The sequence below is a fragment of the Pithys albifrons genome, chromosome 2 (genome assembly GCF_047495875.1).
Source record: "Pithys albifrons albifrons isolate INPA30051 chromosome 2, PitAlb_v1, whole genome shotgun sequence".
NCBI classification, from domain to species: Eukaryota; Metazoa; Chordata; class Aves; order Passeriformes; family Thamnophilidae; genus Pithys; species Pithys albifrons.
In genome coordinates, this window is record NC_092459.1 from 81,406,472 (window position 1) to 81,424,686 (window position 18,215).

Here is an 18,215-nt window from a genome sequence, read left to right on the forward strand (position 1 = left end):
GACATTGTTTCTTATTGTAGAAAACACAAAGTGTATGCTGTTTTGAAAATATCACCTTCTATTTTGGCTTAATTCTTTTATTTCACTCGTGAAACACACACTCCACTAAGAATGATATTCTGTAAATTGTTTTTATCAAACATCTCTGTGATACGTTTCAGTCATACTGTCTCTTTTTCTTGTTCAAACAGTATCAGTTCTAAGCCAAACCACATATACAATTATTAGGTAATTAGAGCTTTTCACCCATATCATCAATAAACAGATCAAAACAGAACTGCCTCCAATACTAAGCCCCTGGGGAACACCACCAGTGACCTGCTGCCAACTGGATGCAGCCATAGGCTTGATCAGGGGGAAAAAAAAGTCAAGTAACATGCCTAAGCAACAGAAAGAACAACCTTACTGTTCAAAGATGAAAACTGGAAGAACAAATTGACTGACCAGCATTACACAGATAACCCCACCATATATCGCTCTAGTACGTCAGCAAACATAAAATAAAACCTAATTTTTTCCTTTAAAGAATGATATTCAGAGCCATAAGATGGTCCAACATAACTTAAACAAGTAACTCTTCTTTTTAAATGAGCCCAAGCTTGGCTAGACAGATATTTAAGACTTTCAGACTGTGAGTACAGAAAAGCATTCATTCCTTAGATTCCCGAACTATGCAGTTTAGAGGAACGGAAGATGGACACAGAACAAACCTTCATTAACGCTGTCCTCTCTGTCAACATGGTTGCGAAATTTTTCTATGGTCTGACAGCTGAGCAATTTAGTATTGCTGGTCTGTCCTCTCAAGGGAAAGATCCCACCAGTGAGATCTAAACTGTACCTTTCATCGCAGTATTCCAAACCCTGGGAGGGGGGGAAAATAAATCATTAGATCTACTATGAAAGAATGTAGATATCCAATATAATATGAATATTATACACTCTTTATTCCCCATGAGCTTACTTCTGATGGCAAATAAAACCCACATTTGACATGCAAGAGAATTAAGTGTCAAATTGTAACAGGTAAGTTTGGCTGTGAAGGGTTTGCATGTTTTTAAAAATTAGCATTTCCTTAGCCAAACTTCGCTCTGAAGCACGCACAGTCCATTAGATTTTTATCCAGGAATTCTGGAAATAACAGACATACGCAGGATAGATAAGAAGTCTAAGCAAAGAATCTCATCTTTATTATAGAACGATTAATTACTAAAATCAATTTTAATGAAAGATGCTGTCCTAAACAAGAAGTCCACAAAAAGTTCCACAAGATAAAGCCCTATCATTCCATAAACCTGTTCAGGCATTTATTCTAATGGCTAAAAATTTCACCTTTCATTCATTTATGAAGAGCCAGTCCCCTGCAAAGTTGGTGCAGAGGGAAAGGAAAAAATAGTATTAAACTATTCCTGCCAAGGACAAGCTCTGAAGCAAAACTATGTATTTTAAAATTTTCAACACTGGGGCAAACAAATCTAAGTTACGAAACTCCACTGCATGGAATATATTAAGTAATGAGTAAGACAGTTTTCGAATGAGATGCACTGGTCAGACTCTGAGATGGAGACTGTGCACAAGCACTGTGTAGGACAAAGGTAAAGTCGTGCTCCACGATCATGAGTTGGTGCACAAGAAACAGCAATTGCTGAGATGGTACAAAAATGGTCTTTGAAAGTCTATTTAAAGATACCTTTCAGTTTAATCACTTGAGTAGACTTAAACCAGCCTTGAAGGTATTAGAGATATATGTCTGACATGTTTATAAAAGCACAGTGTCACGTATTCCAGAAGTTCCACTTGTGATTTTTACCATGATAAAAAGTCAAAGGTTCATGGTTTCATAGCCTCAAGTCTGATTCCTGGAACATAAAGCACTGATGTAGTAGACAAATGTTTCAAGCTCCTGTGGCATCTATTCAGTGAACAAGGAGCAACAGCAGACTCAAGCTTGGCCTGGCAAATGGGAACAACTCCTAAATTTTATACAACTGAAGATGAACAAGAAACTTGATTCAGCCATTTAGGCAGACGGTTATGTCATACTGTCCAATCTGTGACCACAGGGAAGTATTCTGAGATGAAGTACCCACTGAGCAGCACAGATCCTGCCCTGATGCATCCTTTGGGCTTTTGGGGAGGGGTTAGGAGTTGTTTTTTTTGGGGGGGGGGGGGGGGTTAGCAGTAGATGTTATGAGGTCTCAGCATGAAGCTGGAGCCACCTGAAGAACCCATCTTTTCTTCTCAGAGGGTTCAGATGTTCAGCTCTCTCTTAACAGCCTTCTAAGATTGGTTCCTGTTGCAATCTTCCCACACATTCCTCACAGAGAAGCAGAAACAGCAGGGAAGTAAAATATCTCAAATCCAGGGAATGGTCCCTGACACCACTTATAAGCCTGTAAATGTACTGCTGGTTGCACAGTCTGCAGAGGACTCAAACTCTTACATTTAACTGCACAAGCTTTTCAGTCCATACACAAAGTAACATTTTTTAATCACTTTGTGTGTGTGTGGTGGAGGGTTTAAGAGTGTCAACTGGAATTTCCAGTAGATCCACTTTTAAAGGCTGATAAAACATTTTAACCCCCTGAGGTAAAAACTGAAATTTTTCACATCTTGTTCAGAGAAATAAGACAACCAAGACAAATAATTGCCAAATAATTAAAGGTCCCACATTTTAATATTAAAATGTTCAGATCGAAAAAAGTAGCCACAAGAAACAGACAATTCTTTTTTTTCACAATGCAGCACACAGTAAAAGTTATTGTGTCTGTTACTGCTAAGACTGTAGCTAAAAATAACTTTTAAAAGAGGTTAAAACAAAGCAGAAATTAGAAGTCTTGAGAAAGATTAAAGAAACTTTGTCCTATCAACCTGCCAAAGTGCTTAGAGATTACAAGAGAAGCAGCAATGAACTGCAATGAAAGCCCTTTTAAAATGAAAAAATAAAGCAAACAAATCAAGGTGCTCTGTTCCTCTAGAGCACAGTATGCTTTTGTCATGAAAAAACTGCACAGAGATAGGGATGACACGCATATTTAGCACATGTTGAACAGCTTAAAGGTATTTCAACTTTGTCACCATGATAGATAATGAATTTTAAAGAAACAGCACCTTCTCCAAACATCCAACCTTTATCTGTTCAAAAGCAACACTTTCAAATGAGGAAGGAGCTTTCCTATACATAAGAAGAAAGGACCAAAATTTAAACTCATTCAAAAAAAGCTCAAAACTCAGAGTCCCTATAAAAACAAGAGTACCACAGTCCAATAACCATCTCAATTGTGTTCTGTACCTACTGAGAATATGCAAGAGAAAGTATCAAATAGAAGGAAAAGACTTGCTCTAAATTAAGATTAATTTTCCATCAAAAAGATCTTGGAAGAGTTTCAAGAATACTACTGAATAGATTTAAACATCATACAAGTGCCTCTCATATCTGTTTGATATCTGAGACTTAATGACACCTCATCTATATTTTAAACAGATCATGTCTGGAACCAGTTCTAAAAATTTTGGAGACCCTTCTGACCAAATCATACCACTATTCACTGGATTTACATCTTTTGTTGGCTCTAAGAGTAGATTTCATTGGTGAGCCTGCAAACAAAGTTGAAGAGTTATCTTTACCGCTGCTAAGTTTCAGGATCAATGCTTAAGAGACACTCTAGGTACACGATTTGAAATCCAGATTACAGAGCTCAGAAGAAAAACAAGTCTATAAAATGGCGAGCAGAAAAGAATAGACATACATGACCATATTTTAAGAAAGGGAGACAGAGAGAAGTTTCTTCAAGCCTCCAGTTTGGTCATACAAACCCATTCAAAACCCTGTCTTCTCTTCCTACATGCCATTCACATGATGTTTAAATTAAGAGTAATTTCATTTCAAGAGCTGCTTCCCCTTCAGGAACTGAAGATATACAAGTTCTTTGCAGATCAATCTAGTCGGAATATGACACTGCAGTATAAAATTTATGGCTTCACTAAGGGTAGTTTGTGTCTGACCAAGCAGCTGGTCTTCTATGATGGAGTGACTGCAACAGTTGACACAGGAAGACTGACTGATGTCATCTACTTAGACTTCTGTAAGGCCTTTGACACGATCTCAAGACATCATCATCTCTAAATTGAAGAGACATGGATTTGAAGGGTGGACTATTCCATAGATAAGGAATTGGCTGGATGGACACCACCAGAGTTGTGGTCAGTGGCTCTATATCCAGGTGTAGGCCAATGTTGAGTGATGTCCCTCACAGCTCTCCCGGAACCAGTGCTCTTCAGTAACTTCACTAATGACAAAACAGTGAGATGAAGTGCACCCTAAGCACATTTGCAGATGACACAAAGCTGAGAAGTGCAGCTTACAACAGAAGAACAATATGCTATGCAGAGGGACCTAAACAAGCTTAAGAAGTGGGCCCACAAAAATCTCAATACAGCAAGTCCAAGGGAAAGGAGTTGCACCCAGGTAAGGGCAACCCCAGACATGAGCACAGACTGGGAGAAGATATCACTGAGAGCAGCCCTGCAAAAGAAGGACTTTGGGGTTTTGGTGGACAGGAAGCTGGACATGAGCCAGCAATGTGCACTCACACCTCAGAAGTCCAACCTCATCCTGGAGTCCTCAGTGCAGCATTTCAGCACTTAAATGGAGCTTATAAGAAAGAGGGAGACCGATATTTTACAAGGGCAGATAGTGATAGGACAAGGTGGAAGAGGGTTTCAATTAAAATAGGAGAGATTTAGATTAGATGTTAGGAAGAAATTCTTTAGTGGGAGGGTGGTGAGGACCTAAGCAGGCTGCCAAGAGATGATGTCTCACCTGTGGAAGTGTTCAAGGCCAGGATGGATAGAGCCCTGAGTGGCACCCATACCCATGGCAGGGCAGTTGGAATTAGATGATCTTTAAGATGATCTTAGATGATCTTCCAACCAAAACAATTCTATGATTCCATGACTCTATGAACTGGTTTGAAAAGTATGGACAAAGGCCATGCCCAAGAAGATTCACCAAAAGACTTTCTTTTCTTTAGTCTTCTCTGATCTTTCAGGGTAAATATGAGCCTGACCAACTTAACTGATACTTGTGGAAATTTGATCGTTTCATGTCTCACATACAGGCACATCTTACCTCATACATGACTTGTCCAGATGCCAGACGTTTCCTGTCACCAAAGGCCAACTGCAACAGATGTAAACTCACAACATCACCTTCACTGGAAAAGGTATAAATTAGGAAATTGGATTACAAAGCTGCTTCACAGTCCTCATTATTATTTTATTAGATCTAGCTGAAACCTACTTAAGAGCATGCTCTTGCTGGAAAGAAAAACCCCACTTTCCAAAGCATGATAATTAGTCCCATTTAGGCACTAAAACACAAAGGAGAAAGCTCTGACACTAACAGTTCAGGGACAAATGCTAACCATACCACCGGAAAGCTTTAATATGTTGTGTGGACAAAAAAGTATTGTTGTAAATAGCTCTTAACAGTAAAGTGTTCTCCATCAGAATTGCTCTGAAGTCAAATTTAAGGAGACTGCCACTCTCTGAGCAGCTGGGCTGATTAAGAAGCTTGCTGATGATGTTTACTGTACTGCATCTGCAGACTAAACCACTTGAAATGCCATTTAATATCACGGTGGGAATATCAAACAAATCCTCATCATGAAACAAGGGATATTATTTAAGATTGCAAGCACAAAATACACTCTTGCTTTACCTTCTTTCACAAGGTAGGGATGAATAGGTCCCTCTTTAGAACTGTAAAATCCTGAAAAAATTGCACTGTGAGCTTAACACCTTTCATACCTGAATCTCCTGCACAGCTACATAAACCAAACAAATACACAGATACCAACTATATGTAAACAAATATTTAAAAAAACAAACACAAAAAACCAGTGGCTTATGGCAAGTTCTTATTCACCTTTGCTGTGTAGACTGAACAGCCCACAGGTAGCAACAATTGCGAGGATCATTCTCAGGCTCTTGAAAAGTAACAGCATAGATAGGAATTCTTCCTCCTTCGAGCTGAGAGTGGTGTCTAGAGGTTTAAAAAAAATAAAAAAGAAAGAAACAGATAAAGAAAAAAGGTGAGTCTGCTGGCTCTAACAGTATGTAGAAGGATAGGAGCATCTCTGAGACATAAGCACTACACATTTACCCTCAAAGTATGGAGGGTCAAACTTCCATCTCAAACAACTGACAAGCAACTACTTGTTAAGCATTTTTGTTCCCCAGCTTCTGAACCTTAGTTGTACCTTCATCTTTTCTTGACACCTAATTATGCCTCCACTGTCCATGTGTGCATCCAGTATCTTCTAGTTAGTGACTGCAGATTTCTAAGTAAAGCCCTATCTGAATTGGGTCAAGTATTTCAAGGGGAAGATATAAAATCATCTCTTAATTTTTCTATTGTTTAACAATTCACATGTAGTTTATTCTAATCTCCAAGTCTTCCAACCAAATTTTCATTCACCGGCATCCTTGACTTGGAACGGGTCAAGCCCTTCTTTCCATCAAGACTGAAATGAATGAAATAATATGTTTTCAAGCACATACCTGCTACTGAATTATCATGTCTCACCAGATTCATCTTGGACACTTTAAAGAATATTATCACCAAAATCACAGTATTCACATTCTGAAGCCTTTCAGAGTATGCCCTAATTGAAAAACAATTGCTAAACCTTTTTCATTGAAATACACGCATTCCCTGTTTTCAATGAATACTAATGGATACAACAAACTGACTTAGAATAAGTTCTGTCATATCCGTACTGCATGACTTCCTGAAGCAAAAAAAATGAAACCACTGCATCTCCAACAGTGGCCAAGTGGAAAGGACTACTTACTCCCTCTTCAAAGTTTTCATATTCCATAATGACAGGTAACCATTGGAAAAACCCACAACGAGCTGGTTGCTTCTGCTTATGTAGCACAGGGTCGATACTGCTGTCCCTGAAGGACTTCGTAACTGAAAACAGAGGTGCCTCCCTTCTCTGATCACAGCTTCTCTTCTTTGTGGAACTTCAGCAGGAATTCTAATCACAACTTCTAGATCTACACACACAAAAGCAGGCAATAAATATGTTATGCCATCTCAGTTGCATTTTAAACTGATGTGACAACATGTAGAATCCAATTCTACCATCCCACACAAAACATCCATTTCTGCAAAACATTTTTGCTGTTTCTGTTTTGGTATCTATCCAAAGAATGGAAGAACTCTGATTGAACAGGTATTCTCACTCCTAGTTCAAAACCACATACAAGTGTAACTGCTGGAGGCAAATTCTTGGACTCTGAAAATCAGGAGCTTGGGCCTCACCATGAACATCGTGAAGGGACATCAGCTCTTGAAGTCACTCTTGCAATAGCCAAAACAGTCTATGTCATATGAACACACAACTTACAGAGTTCATTCATCCAATGCAGGATTTTTATCCTAAGTCAGATTTATTTTAAAATACAAGCCCAAGGTTTGCCCCATTAAAGGAAATAGGAGAACACTCCCAAGAAATACGCTACCTCGGACACAACTTCCTATCAGGAAGCTGCACTGACTCAGACTGTGAAATTCCTGCATCCCACTGGCAAGTATCACAGTGACAGAGTGATCTGGGTGGGAAGAGGCATTTCTAACACCAAGAGCAGTATTAAACCATTGCCATTTTTGATCAGTTCAAGACCATAGCATGTCCAACTCCCACCTGCAATAAGTAGTCAGAAATGTCAGAAACACCAAGAGTCACTCTGCACTCTGGTATCTTCACAGTGGGATGCACACTGGTTTTTTACAAGACACAAGTCTTCTTACTTCTAAACTCAAGTGTAAAAACTGCAGGCTTACCTGAGGCTTCTATTTCATTCTGACTGCAAGATAAATCATCCAAACAAAGGTCCACTAGAAGTATATGACCAACATCTGTAGCCACTGCTGCCACTCCAAAGAGCCATCGCAGGCTCTGATGCAGGTGCCGAGTGCTCACACTGGCTCCTCCGTCATTGCTGATGGGCTCTATAGCTGTGACCTACAGGAAAACTGCAAGTCAATATTGAAGCTGTTTGACAAGATAAACAGTATTCACTCAAAAGTGAAGCCAGTTGTTAGCATGTCAGAAACGAATAAATACGGCATCGTAACACTTAATAACAAAGCATTGTTTCCAATTATATTTAAAAAAAAAGAAATTTATAAAAACAAAGCTCTCTCCACTTACATGGGACATTCTATCATTACAATTTACCAATTTCCATTTCCTACTTAGAAATAATTTAAGTTCAACAAAACACATAAAATCAGTTACATGCAAGAAGCTTTATCATATCCAGGGGACATATGTAAGAGAAATAAAACTAAATCTAGATCTCCCACTGCTCACAGCCCATCAACACTGGGATACAGTCCAGCCCTTCTTTGCCAAACACAGAACTCAGGTCTTCAGGTCAGATAAGGCAGTGGCCAAGGGACACAGTGGACACACCATTTCCATGGGAACAAAACATTCTTAGAAAGGGCTGAAGGGACATGATGGCTTCACAAAAATTACACTTAGACTGAAAACACCCAACAGACAAAGTCAAAGAAGTTTTAAATGCACACCAGCACTGCTGCAGATGTCAATGAAAACTAAAGCCAACCCAACCAGCCTGAGGCAGAAGTGCTCTCTGCTCCCTGACATCCCAAGCAGTCTGCACACACCTTCAGGACAAGGTGAAGACACACCTTTCAGCACCCACAGCGCAACAGTGACTGCTCTAGCAGAGACACAAGCACACAAAGGCTCCTGGACTAAAACTGTACAGCAGAAGCACATGGGCTATTGTTCAGCCCCTTACAAAATCCAATGCCAGGAGAACAGGCAGCTTTACATCAACAACAAATGTTTGCCTGAGAAGAAGAGAGCATCACAAGGGAGTCCAGTGTTTTAGGCAAATTTTTTTTACCCCAGAAGTGGGAAAAATTAACCAAACCCCTAAACTCTGCAAAATGTTCTCCTTTCCCACATCAAGCACTTGCTATGACTCACTGCCTGGACTCCACTACAGAATTCACCTTTCATCTTGGCCACACAAACTCCAGTCTCAGAGGTACCCCAGTCATTTAAGCAACTCTGCTTTCAGAAGTCCTATGATGCAAATTAAATTTTCAATCCTCTCTGCTGCTTAAAGGACTAGCAATAGGATTTCGATTATTTGAGTTCTTGCTGCTCCAAGTCTTTGTGACTGCTATGGGGAAATAACAGTACACATCTTGCTGCAGAATTAGTCAAAGTTCAAGTATTGCTGCTTCTAACTTTTTTTTTTTGAAGAATTTTTTTTCATTGTACAACTGGCTCCAAGTGAATCTTTTTCACCTTTGCATAGAGTCTTCCAAAATTGTTTCCTGGTTACTTCAATTTTCCATGTACAAGCTCCTGAAACAACATATTTTTCCACTGCACTGTCCATTGCTTTCCCCTGTTCTCCAAGAGTACTGCCGACTCACTCGGGGAATGAACAAAGAAAGCTTTTCTCAGCTCACTGAATCTGAATGCTGCCCTTCTGCCTCATACAAACCAAGAAAATTTGGGAAATATCATTGGACAATTCTGAAACATACTACCATGATAAACCAATTTAATATAATTTTTCTCTTAAGATTTGCTGTTACTAGAACCTAATTCAAATCATACTCATCAAAATTTTCAGTTTTCTGTTGTATTTCTCTTCTATATCCAGAAGGGATAGAGAGATGCTACCACACAAAAAAATATGCCAGCATTTTTTCTAAGGCCCTGAGTTTCATTTTCTTAACTGATTTCTTTACTCTGAATGACCAAACACCCACTGTTACACTAAAAGGCATTTGTGCAGGCACTATAAACAACCTGTATTAATACAAAATTACTTGACATCTTGGGTCAGAGTTGCTCTACATTAGTGTTAACTTGCACAACTCAGTTGCCCACACAGAAAACAGTCCCAAAAACCTGGTACTCATTAAAGCCTTAAAACAGTAATGACAATACTTCAGAAAGCAGCGATTTAATGTGACCAATCTGAAAATCAGAGAAACATTCCCAGATCAATGCCTGAAGTTATACATTACATATGAGTTGCAGAAAGAATTCAAAACATAAAGACAGCAGCCAAGCACAAGTTTTATCTATCTGTGTCTGCTTATCCTTACTCCCACTTAGAGCCTCCAACTAGCAAGACCTGAGTCCTGTCTATGATGAAACTAACACAAAACCAGAGACAGAAAGCAAAATAAAAGCAACAGACCAAACATACTTGTAAATAAGAGCTTTCAGGGAATAAAACTTTCAGATCTGCTTTGGCTTTACTCCAAAATTCATGCACTTCATCACACAACAGCCAACACTGATGAAGCAGAGCTTCATCATCTTTGCCCCTGAACCACTTCTTGCAGTATAGAAGAACTCTCCAATACAACTTCTAGTTATAAGTACCTTCCATTTCAAAACTCTTCTGCAGACATGGGTTCGATATGCGACATGACCCTTACTTCTTAACCTTCGGTTTTCCTATTTCCAGCTTATTTGGATTGAATAAAACAAAACTTAGCACACACCAATGTCACTTAGAGCAACACAATTTACTTATCAATGATGTGCTTATGCCAGCACACAAGGCTGTCTCTCAATCTCAAACTCTAACATTTATTCAGCAGAGGGCAAACGAACACAGCGGAGCATCATCACAGACTCTAAGATGATGAATCTTGATGTTCTGATAACTCACTCTGATACCTGCTCTCATTAAGATAATGCAACTTGGGGCCATTACATCATTCGAGTTTATGGGTTAGAGAAGACAGAAAAAATGAGTAACCCATCTACACAAACACTATATTCAATAAGCAGATTCAAGGACTGCAGATTGAAAGGACATCTATCAACAATCTGACAAATAATGCACTAAAGTTTCTTTTTTTCCAATCCTAAGTCAACAGAAAAAATCTGTTCTGCTCCCAAATCACCTGCTTCCTAGGCGAGGATTCATGGGAATGTGTTGAAGTCATTTACAGCACAATGATGGAAGTCTGAGATACTTTAAAGATAGTATTTCTGACACAAATCAGCCATTTAAAAAAGAGGTAACACAGACACTTTAAAGAGTGAAGATTTCTTCTTTTTTGCTTTGACCAAAAAAAGAAAACAGTTTTCAATGCCTTTTTGTGGAAGTGGAGAATTAAGATCACTCTGTGCTCTAAAGTATGTTTTACTATGAGCAAAATCAAAAGACAATGGTACTGCTAAGCCCAAGATTTTACTTCAATGTAAATGCTCTCTTGACTGGGTGCTCCAAAGTGACAATATGTTAATACAATTAAAAAAAAAAAGTCGCACAAATAGACACTCAAGACCCATTAGGGTCCCATAATTCCTGAAACAGGATTGTGTAGAACCTAACAATACAAAAGCTTCATTTCCCCAAAAAGGTACATACCCTGCCTGGAAGAACAACTGCTTTAACCACTCTGGAGATCCCGAGGTCGTACAGACACAGAACACTTCCCTCTGCTTCTTCCAACCCCACCAGGAGTCCAGTTCTCTTCTGCCACGAGAACTCCTTTACCACGCGAACAGTGGGAGGCTGCTCATTGACTCCACTGAAACGATACGCGGAGAGCCGCTCTCCTGTCACAGAGTTCACGACCTCCAGCTGAGGACCACACGCCAGCCAGGCCAGGCCACTTCTGCCTGTAAGAGAAAACATCAAATACATACAGGAATGCAAGCCACAAGGCATACTGCAAACATAACCCATCTAAACCAATTCATTTCCAGTTTATTAATTTAACTTGACACACGACTACTCTGGGAAGGAATTTGGACATCAACAGGAAATTATCTTAAAATGGGCACTGCATACACAAAGTTAAACTTTTGCAAGTGCTGATCACAGAAAGAACTTAACACGTGTTACTTCACTGAAGAACTCCAAGATCCATTACAGCACTTCCAGTCATGTAGATAAGATTCTTCCTGGTCTTAACAGAAGCTCAGACATACAGAGGCATCCAGCTCAATTTTCATGTCATCTAGAACTCCCTAATCTGCTTAGCTGCCTTCAGCAACTCTCACTGGGTCCTCATCCACATCCTATTAAATACTTTGGAAATATAGGGGCAGCACTTACCAGAGCTGTCCTCTCCCTTCTGTCTTTTAATTCAGACTAGAGAAGAAAAAGCAGCACGTTCTGCCGCTCTCTACTATGCAGGAGAACTATTTCTGCAAGGGGTGTTATGATGGATGTAGAGCTTGAGCTGGTAAAAAGAAATACAGCCCAAAACAACACTACTTTTTTCAAAACTGCCTTCTATTTTGTTCAAAACTGAGGAAGACTCACTGACTCAGCAGGGTCATAGTATAAAGTATTTTAATAGCACAAGATTGTTGCAGGCTTCTATAATTTCAATGCTTAACTCTATTAATGGTTCAATATTAGCATTTCTAGTTGTTAAAATACCCTGTTTGTTCTATCAGAACCTGATGCATTTTAACAGAACTAAACTAATGTTATAACCTTATGCTTCCAGGCAATAACAACTTTACACCAAGACTGAATTTAAAGGAAAATGCTCACCTCCAGAAAACTTCCCACACAGCACAGAGTCTAGGGTGATCTCATCTTCCCCAAGTGCCTCAACAGTCACCTCTGGAAACTGCAGCAGACTGCTCGTTACCTGAGCCGTTAGGTCTCGCATTCTTCACTGGAAATAAAAAAAAAAGTCAGTAATAGTCTCATGTCAGCCACAAGTATTTTTCAGAGTGACCCAAGTTTCATCAGTATGCTGTGAAAAATCGCCTATATATCACTTGGAGCTCTTTTGCTAGGAAAAAAAGGGAACTCAGGACAGTTTTTCTTCTCACAGCAGAACAAAAGAATTCTTTACCTTTCTGATGCCTAAGAGATCATCAACAAAAGGTGCTGCAGAGGTATGGACAAGACAAATAATGGAAGAAAACAACACGTCAAGTTCAAGTCCACTCACACAGGTTAGCAAGATGTGATCTCAGAAAAATTATGTATTAAAAAACTTCACAGTTAAGAGATGTAACTTTCCACTTGTCCTTTCCCTTGATTTAATACTTGAATATTTGTTGTCAATTGTCTTCTGATAGATACTACACATCACTTATGTCCTTGTTCACTTTTGCATGTTTATTTTAGACATTCAGGAATACAAAGCTCCTGACTACCTTCATTCTCAAATTTTTCCAGAAAATGCAGTGCTGATATTTTCAACCACTACTGACTTTCATAACTCATGAATTAGAAGGTATTTTTCCATACACTCAGAAGGTAAAGATAACACAGCACTTCAAAACATTGGGGTTTTTCTGTATTGAAGTCCTTATATATCTTATTCCCCTACGTTCCTTATCACATCTTTGCAATATGTGACAAAAATTTCTAGGTTTCTCACACATTTTCACACCTCTGTAAGTGCTCCACAAGAGTTCATGTTTCAGTATATCAAGACAGATCTTTTTGTGGGGAAAATTGAAGAGCTGAACTGATCTAAGGATTAAATAGGTGGCTAAACATGAGATACTCGATGCACATGGAAATACAAACTACTTTAAGTATCTATATTTTGCACATAGTTTAGGTGATAGAAAAGGCAAGACAAGACACATTCAATTATCTTATTCAAACAGCACTGCTTTTTTCATGCCATCTCAAGATATTTATTACACAAATAGGTCACTATTCCTGGGTCGTGTCCCTGTATCTGCTGCCAGCATGACAACAGTGAGGACATGAAACACAGGAAGGGTCAGCCAGGGTCCTGCACTAACCACAAGGTAACATTTTGAGAAAAACGTTGCTGATGGCAAAATCACTATTGCAGGACCCTGTTGCAGCCAGCCCTGACCGCTCTGCCAGCATTCACCACTAGCACAGAGCAAGTTCCAAGTCACACAACTTATTTGCTGTAGTTTTGCTGAGTTTCCTCCTTGGTACTTGCCATCAGTTCCAAGAGACAACTTCTGCACTGCATACAGGGGCTCCAGAGAGTGAAGTGCCCCACCATCTGACCAGCATTCTGACTCAGTTTAACTGTAAGGATTTAATGGATATGTTTTAGGATCAACATAGAACACCAAACACTAATGCAGGCACAACTGGCTGGTGAACAGCATCTCTGAAATGTTTCAGTGCAGGCCCATTGCCTCTCATGCTGTCACTGGGCACCACTGCAATGTTCCTGGTCTCTCTTCAGGTATTTTATATGCATTGACCAGATCCCCCCTCAGCCTTCTCTTCTCCAGGCTGAGCAGTCCCAGCCCCTCCTCAGAGGTGCTCAAATCCCCTCTAACCATTTTTGTGGCCCTTTGCTGCACTCTCACCAGTACCTTCATCCCTCTGTTACACTGCAGACCCCAGACCTGGACACATCATTCCAGCTGTGGCCAAACCAGTGCTATACCAGAATAAGGATCACCTTCCTCCACCTCCTGGGAACATTCATCCTCATGCAGCCCAGGATACTATTAGCCTTCTCTGCTGCAGGGGCAGCACCCTCAGTAAGTGTCCAACAGGACTCCCAGGGCCTTTTCTGCCAAGCTCTTTCCAACTGGGCAACTCCCAGCATCTACTGGTACCTGGGGTTGCTGTAGTTTGCTGAGTTTCCTCCTTGGTACTTGACATCAGTTCCAAGAGACAACTTTTGCACTGCATACAGGGACTCCAGAGAGTGAAGTGCCCCACCATCTGACCAGCATCCTGACTCAGTTTAACTGTAAGGATTTAATGGATATGTTTTACGATCAACCTAAGTGCAGGACTTTGCATTTCCCTTTGGTGAATTGTGGGAGGGAGGTTCCTGTCACTCCATTTCTCCAGCCTGACAAAGTCCCTCTGGATCTCAGTGACCCACTGCACTATCACAACTCTCCCCAGTTGTGTGTCATCAGTCAGCTTGCTGAGAGCACACTCTGTTCCACTGTCAATATCATTAATGAAAATATTGAACAATCACCACCACACCCTGTGCCAGAGTTGTCTATCAGAATTCTACAGTCAGGTTTCTTTCACTCAAGTGCAGCACAGGTTCACTAGCAGAGATTGCACAGCTGCTCCACAGGCTCTCCAAGGAATAGAAACCACAGCAGAAAATGAGAAGTAGAAAGGAAGTTAGCACTGTATCCCAACAGCCCCCAACAGCTAAGATCCTGTATCTGATGCAGACCAAAGATTTTATTTCCCTTTAAATAAGAAAACAAACAAAAGTAACACAGATCAGAATTTGACTCTAGAGCAAATTTACCCAGCTATTCCACTGGTCAACCCTGCTTTAAAGGGGAACACTGACGACCAATATTAAAGAACTTTAGAAAACAGCCCAAAATTCCTAAAGTACTGTAAAATCTTTTTTCCTGTAAATAAGCATGAAGATGTCCACGTAGTAAGTATTTCCTGATTATTAATACAATGTTACAATAATATCAGGATAATTTTAAGAGTGAACAAAGCTCTTCCAGTAGGGAAGGTAACAGCATGCAAGGAAACTTCTCAGCTCCACCAGTGACCCTGAATGACCCACCCTGCCTGGGCCACTGCTACCTGCTGTGCCAAGAGCCCAGAGTCTTGTGTGGCCAAACTGGAAATCAAATTTGAGGATAGTCTGCTGGGGAGACTGGAGTTTAAAAGCAAACCGCTCTCCACCCCAATTTTCCACCATCTCAGAAAGAATTCTTCTCTGATGAAAAGCTCATACTTTAACACAATGTAGTCTGTCCACAGTAGAAATCAAATATGCCTATCAGTCCAACAACACTTGTAAAAAATCATCAAATAGATAACACTCCAACATGTGGATCATTCATGTAACAAATAAAACCTCCCAAGCATCAGGCTGGAGCAGGTTTCCTCCAGTAAGCCAATGGGCATTTTAAACACTTCCATTTTTCTAGAAATCTGGCTTGACCATATGGAACAAAGATGATAAACTTCATAATAAACTATGAACAATATATAGTAAAATATAGAATATTTTACTTGCCTCACTCTCCTAAGTTAAACCAAGGATTACTGGGAAATAAAAACAGGGGCAAAACAGTTAGACAGAGCTAGGTTAAAGGCATGAAGTCTCTCCTTTACAAGACATATCCAACAGCAACTGCATTTCTGCTTTCTTTGAAAACAACTACTACAATCACATTCTTATTTTGTATGTTAGAAATCAGATTAGGATAAAATGCCACAGGCTTACACCATTTTCAGGAATAAACCAGAATTCAACCTTCCAGCTGTATCCTGCAGCAAAGTGGTCTGTGTGCAAGTTGCCCAAATGATCACTCTTATTCACCCTATGTATTTATGATTTCCAAACACCAGGAACTACTTCCAAAGAAAGAAGCATGAGGTTTCTGGAATAAAAAGCTCCAGGGGAAAAAACAAAAAACCAGAGAAACTGCATGTTCAAGCAAAATCATGTACATACAGCCAAGCCAGAGTTCCGAGATGTCCGTTTTGACTGAAGGTAGTACATGAAAATCAGTCTCAGAGACCAACAATGTTATGGGCTTACTGGAGAAAAAGCTAAAAATATGGTCCATCACAGCTGAAGATATGATTTCACAGGACATGCTGACCTCACTGACACCAAAAGAGGGGCTTTGCTGCCATCTTTCATCTCTATCTGCTCCTTTGTTTTACTACTGGATTTTGGAAGACATTTCCAGGATACCACACTGCTATTCCATCACACCACTCGCCCTCCCAGCACGAATGTCAGAATCACAAGGAAGAGAAAGACTTGCCAGAATCACTGGTGATCATCTATTCCAATCCCCTGCACAAGCAGGGTCACCCAGAGCAGGCTGCCCAGGATAGCATCCACATGGATTTGGAATATCTAATTCTCAAACAGGCTTTTACAACCAGTAATCCAACAAGCTCAACTACAAAAACATTTGCAATCCATGCAACAGGCCCTGGTGTTTGGCGACTCTCTCTTACCAATTTGAGGATTCTATTCTCTCATCCACACAAGTCAGACAATGCAGCAGCACCAAACACCTATCACCACTATTTCTCTAAAACTATACCCGACACCTTACCAGCCACAAGACACAAAATTAACAGAAGCCTGATCATGTTAATATCCCTGATGGGAAAAAGCCAAGCCCAGGCAAATCGATGCAGGAAAGAGAGCTGAGGCAGCACGTGAATGAGGAGCTGTCCTTCGCAGCACAGGATGCAGAGCTGTGCCCAAACCCGTGGGACAGCTGCCAGCCCAGGCTGACACGGTCACCCAGGGGCCCTGCAGAGGCACCCGAATGGACACGCCTGGCCCGACACCACGAACAGTCCTGGCACAGTCCAGTCCCCAAATTTTCCCTTAATTTCCCCTGGCAGGATCAGGAGGCAATTGTTAGACCTGAAAGACTGACCCTGAGCTTTCTACCGGCAGAAGCTCCAGACCTGGAGTCACAGTTTATTAAGGAAGACACACAGCACTTTTGTTTAAGCCAGCAACTTTGCTGCGTGATGCTTTGCCTCATGCACACACCCAGAGACCCCCACAAATGGCACTGGATTCCTGCGAAGCTGTGCCCTCCCTGTTACACCCATCCCTCGTCCCACAGTCGCCCCTCCTCGCACGGAGCGCATTTCCCGCCTCCTCATGGAATACAAGTCGTAGAAGGGGGCGGGAAGGTGGAATTCGAAAAATAAAAACCCTCCAAAAACGTGACCGAAGGAGTGAGAGCAGAGGGCGTGCGCGCTTGACCGAGCAAGAGGGAAAGCTCCCGGCGGCGGCCGCCGCATCTCCCACGCCCCCAGCCCGGCGGAGCCTGCCGGCCGCGGAGCCTCCTCCCATGTGCGCTGCCCAGGCCGCGCCGCACGGGCCTGCCCGGCCGCCGGGGGCCGGCATACGTGTGGCGGGCACGGCGCCGCAGGCCGGGGGTCACTTACATAAGGGACGGGCGGCCGGGCCCTCCCGAGGCCCCCGCGGGTCCGCCTCCGCCAGCGGCGGTGCCGGCCTAGGCGGCTCGGGAGCGCCCGGTACCCGCTAGTGCGGGGCGGGGGGAAGAAAGAAAGGGACGAACGAGGGCGGACGAGCGGGGGTCGCCACCGCCGCCGCCTCCTCCTCCTGCCCGCGCCGCTCCCCCCAGCCCAGCGCAGCCCAGCCCAGCCCAGCCCAGCCCGCTGCCCCGGTACGTGCCGCCGGCGGCGGCCAAATCTCCCTC

General features: G+C 41.6%; 1 protein-coding gene across 5 annotated transcripts in view; it reads right to left on the reverse strand.

Moving 5' to 3' along the window:
* Positions 1-18,215, reverse strand: part of LOC139681626 (protein ELYS-like) — a 44,969-nt gene that overhangs the window by 26,596 nt on the left and 158 nt on the right. For 2 of the 5 annotated variants that reach the window (XM_071575164.1, XM_071575136.1), the window contains exons 1-9: positions 14,625-16,276; positions 13,988-14,079; positions 12,598-12,724; positions 11,458-11,711; positions 7,853-8,033; positions 6,855-7,062; positions 5,927-6,043; positions 5,129-5,213; positions 711-861 (exon numbers count right to left, since the gene is read on the reverse strand). In XM_071575164.1, the coding sequence (XP_071431265.1) occupies positions 711-861; positions 5,129-5,213; positions 5,927-6,043; positions 6,855-7,062; positions 7,853-8,033; positions 11,458-11,711; positions 12,598-12,718 (1,117 nt within the window). In that variant the 5' untranslated portion in view covers positions 12,719-12,724; positions 13,988-14,079; positions 14,625-16,276. Of the gene's footprint in view, positions 1-710; positions 862-5,128; positions 5,214-5,926; positions 6,044-6,854; positions 7,063-7,852; positions 8,034-11,457; positions 11,712-12,597; positions 12,725-13,987; positions 14,080-14,624; positions 16,279-18,215 lie in introns of those variants that run through there. The other 3 variants (XM_071575146.1, XM_071575154.1, XM_071575173.1) reach the window with 2 other exon arrangements.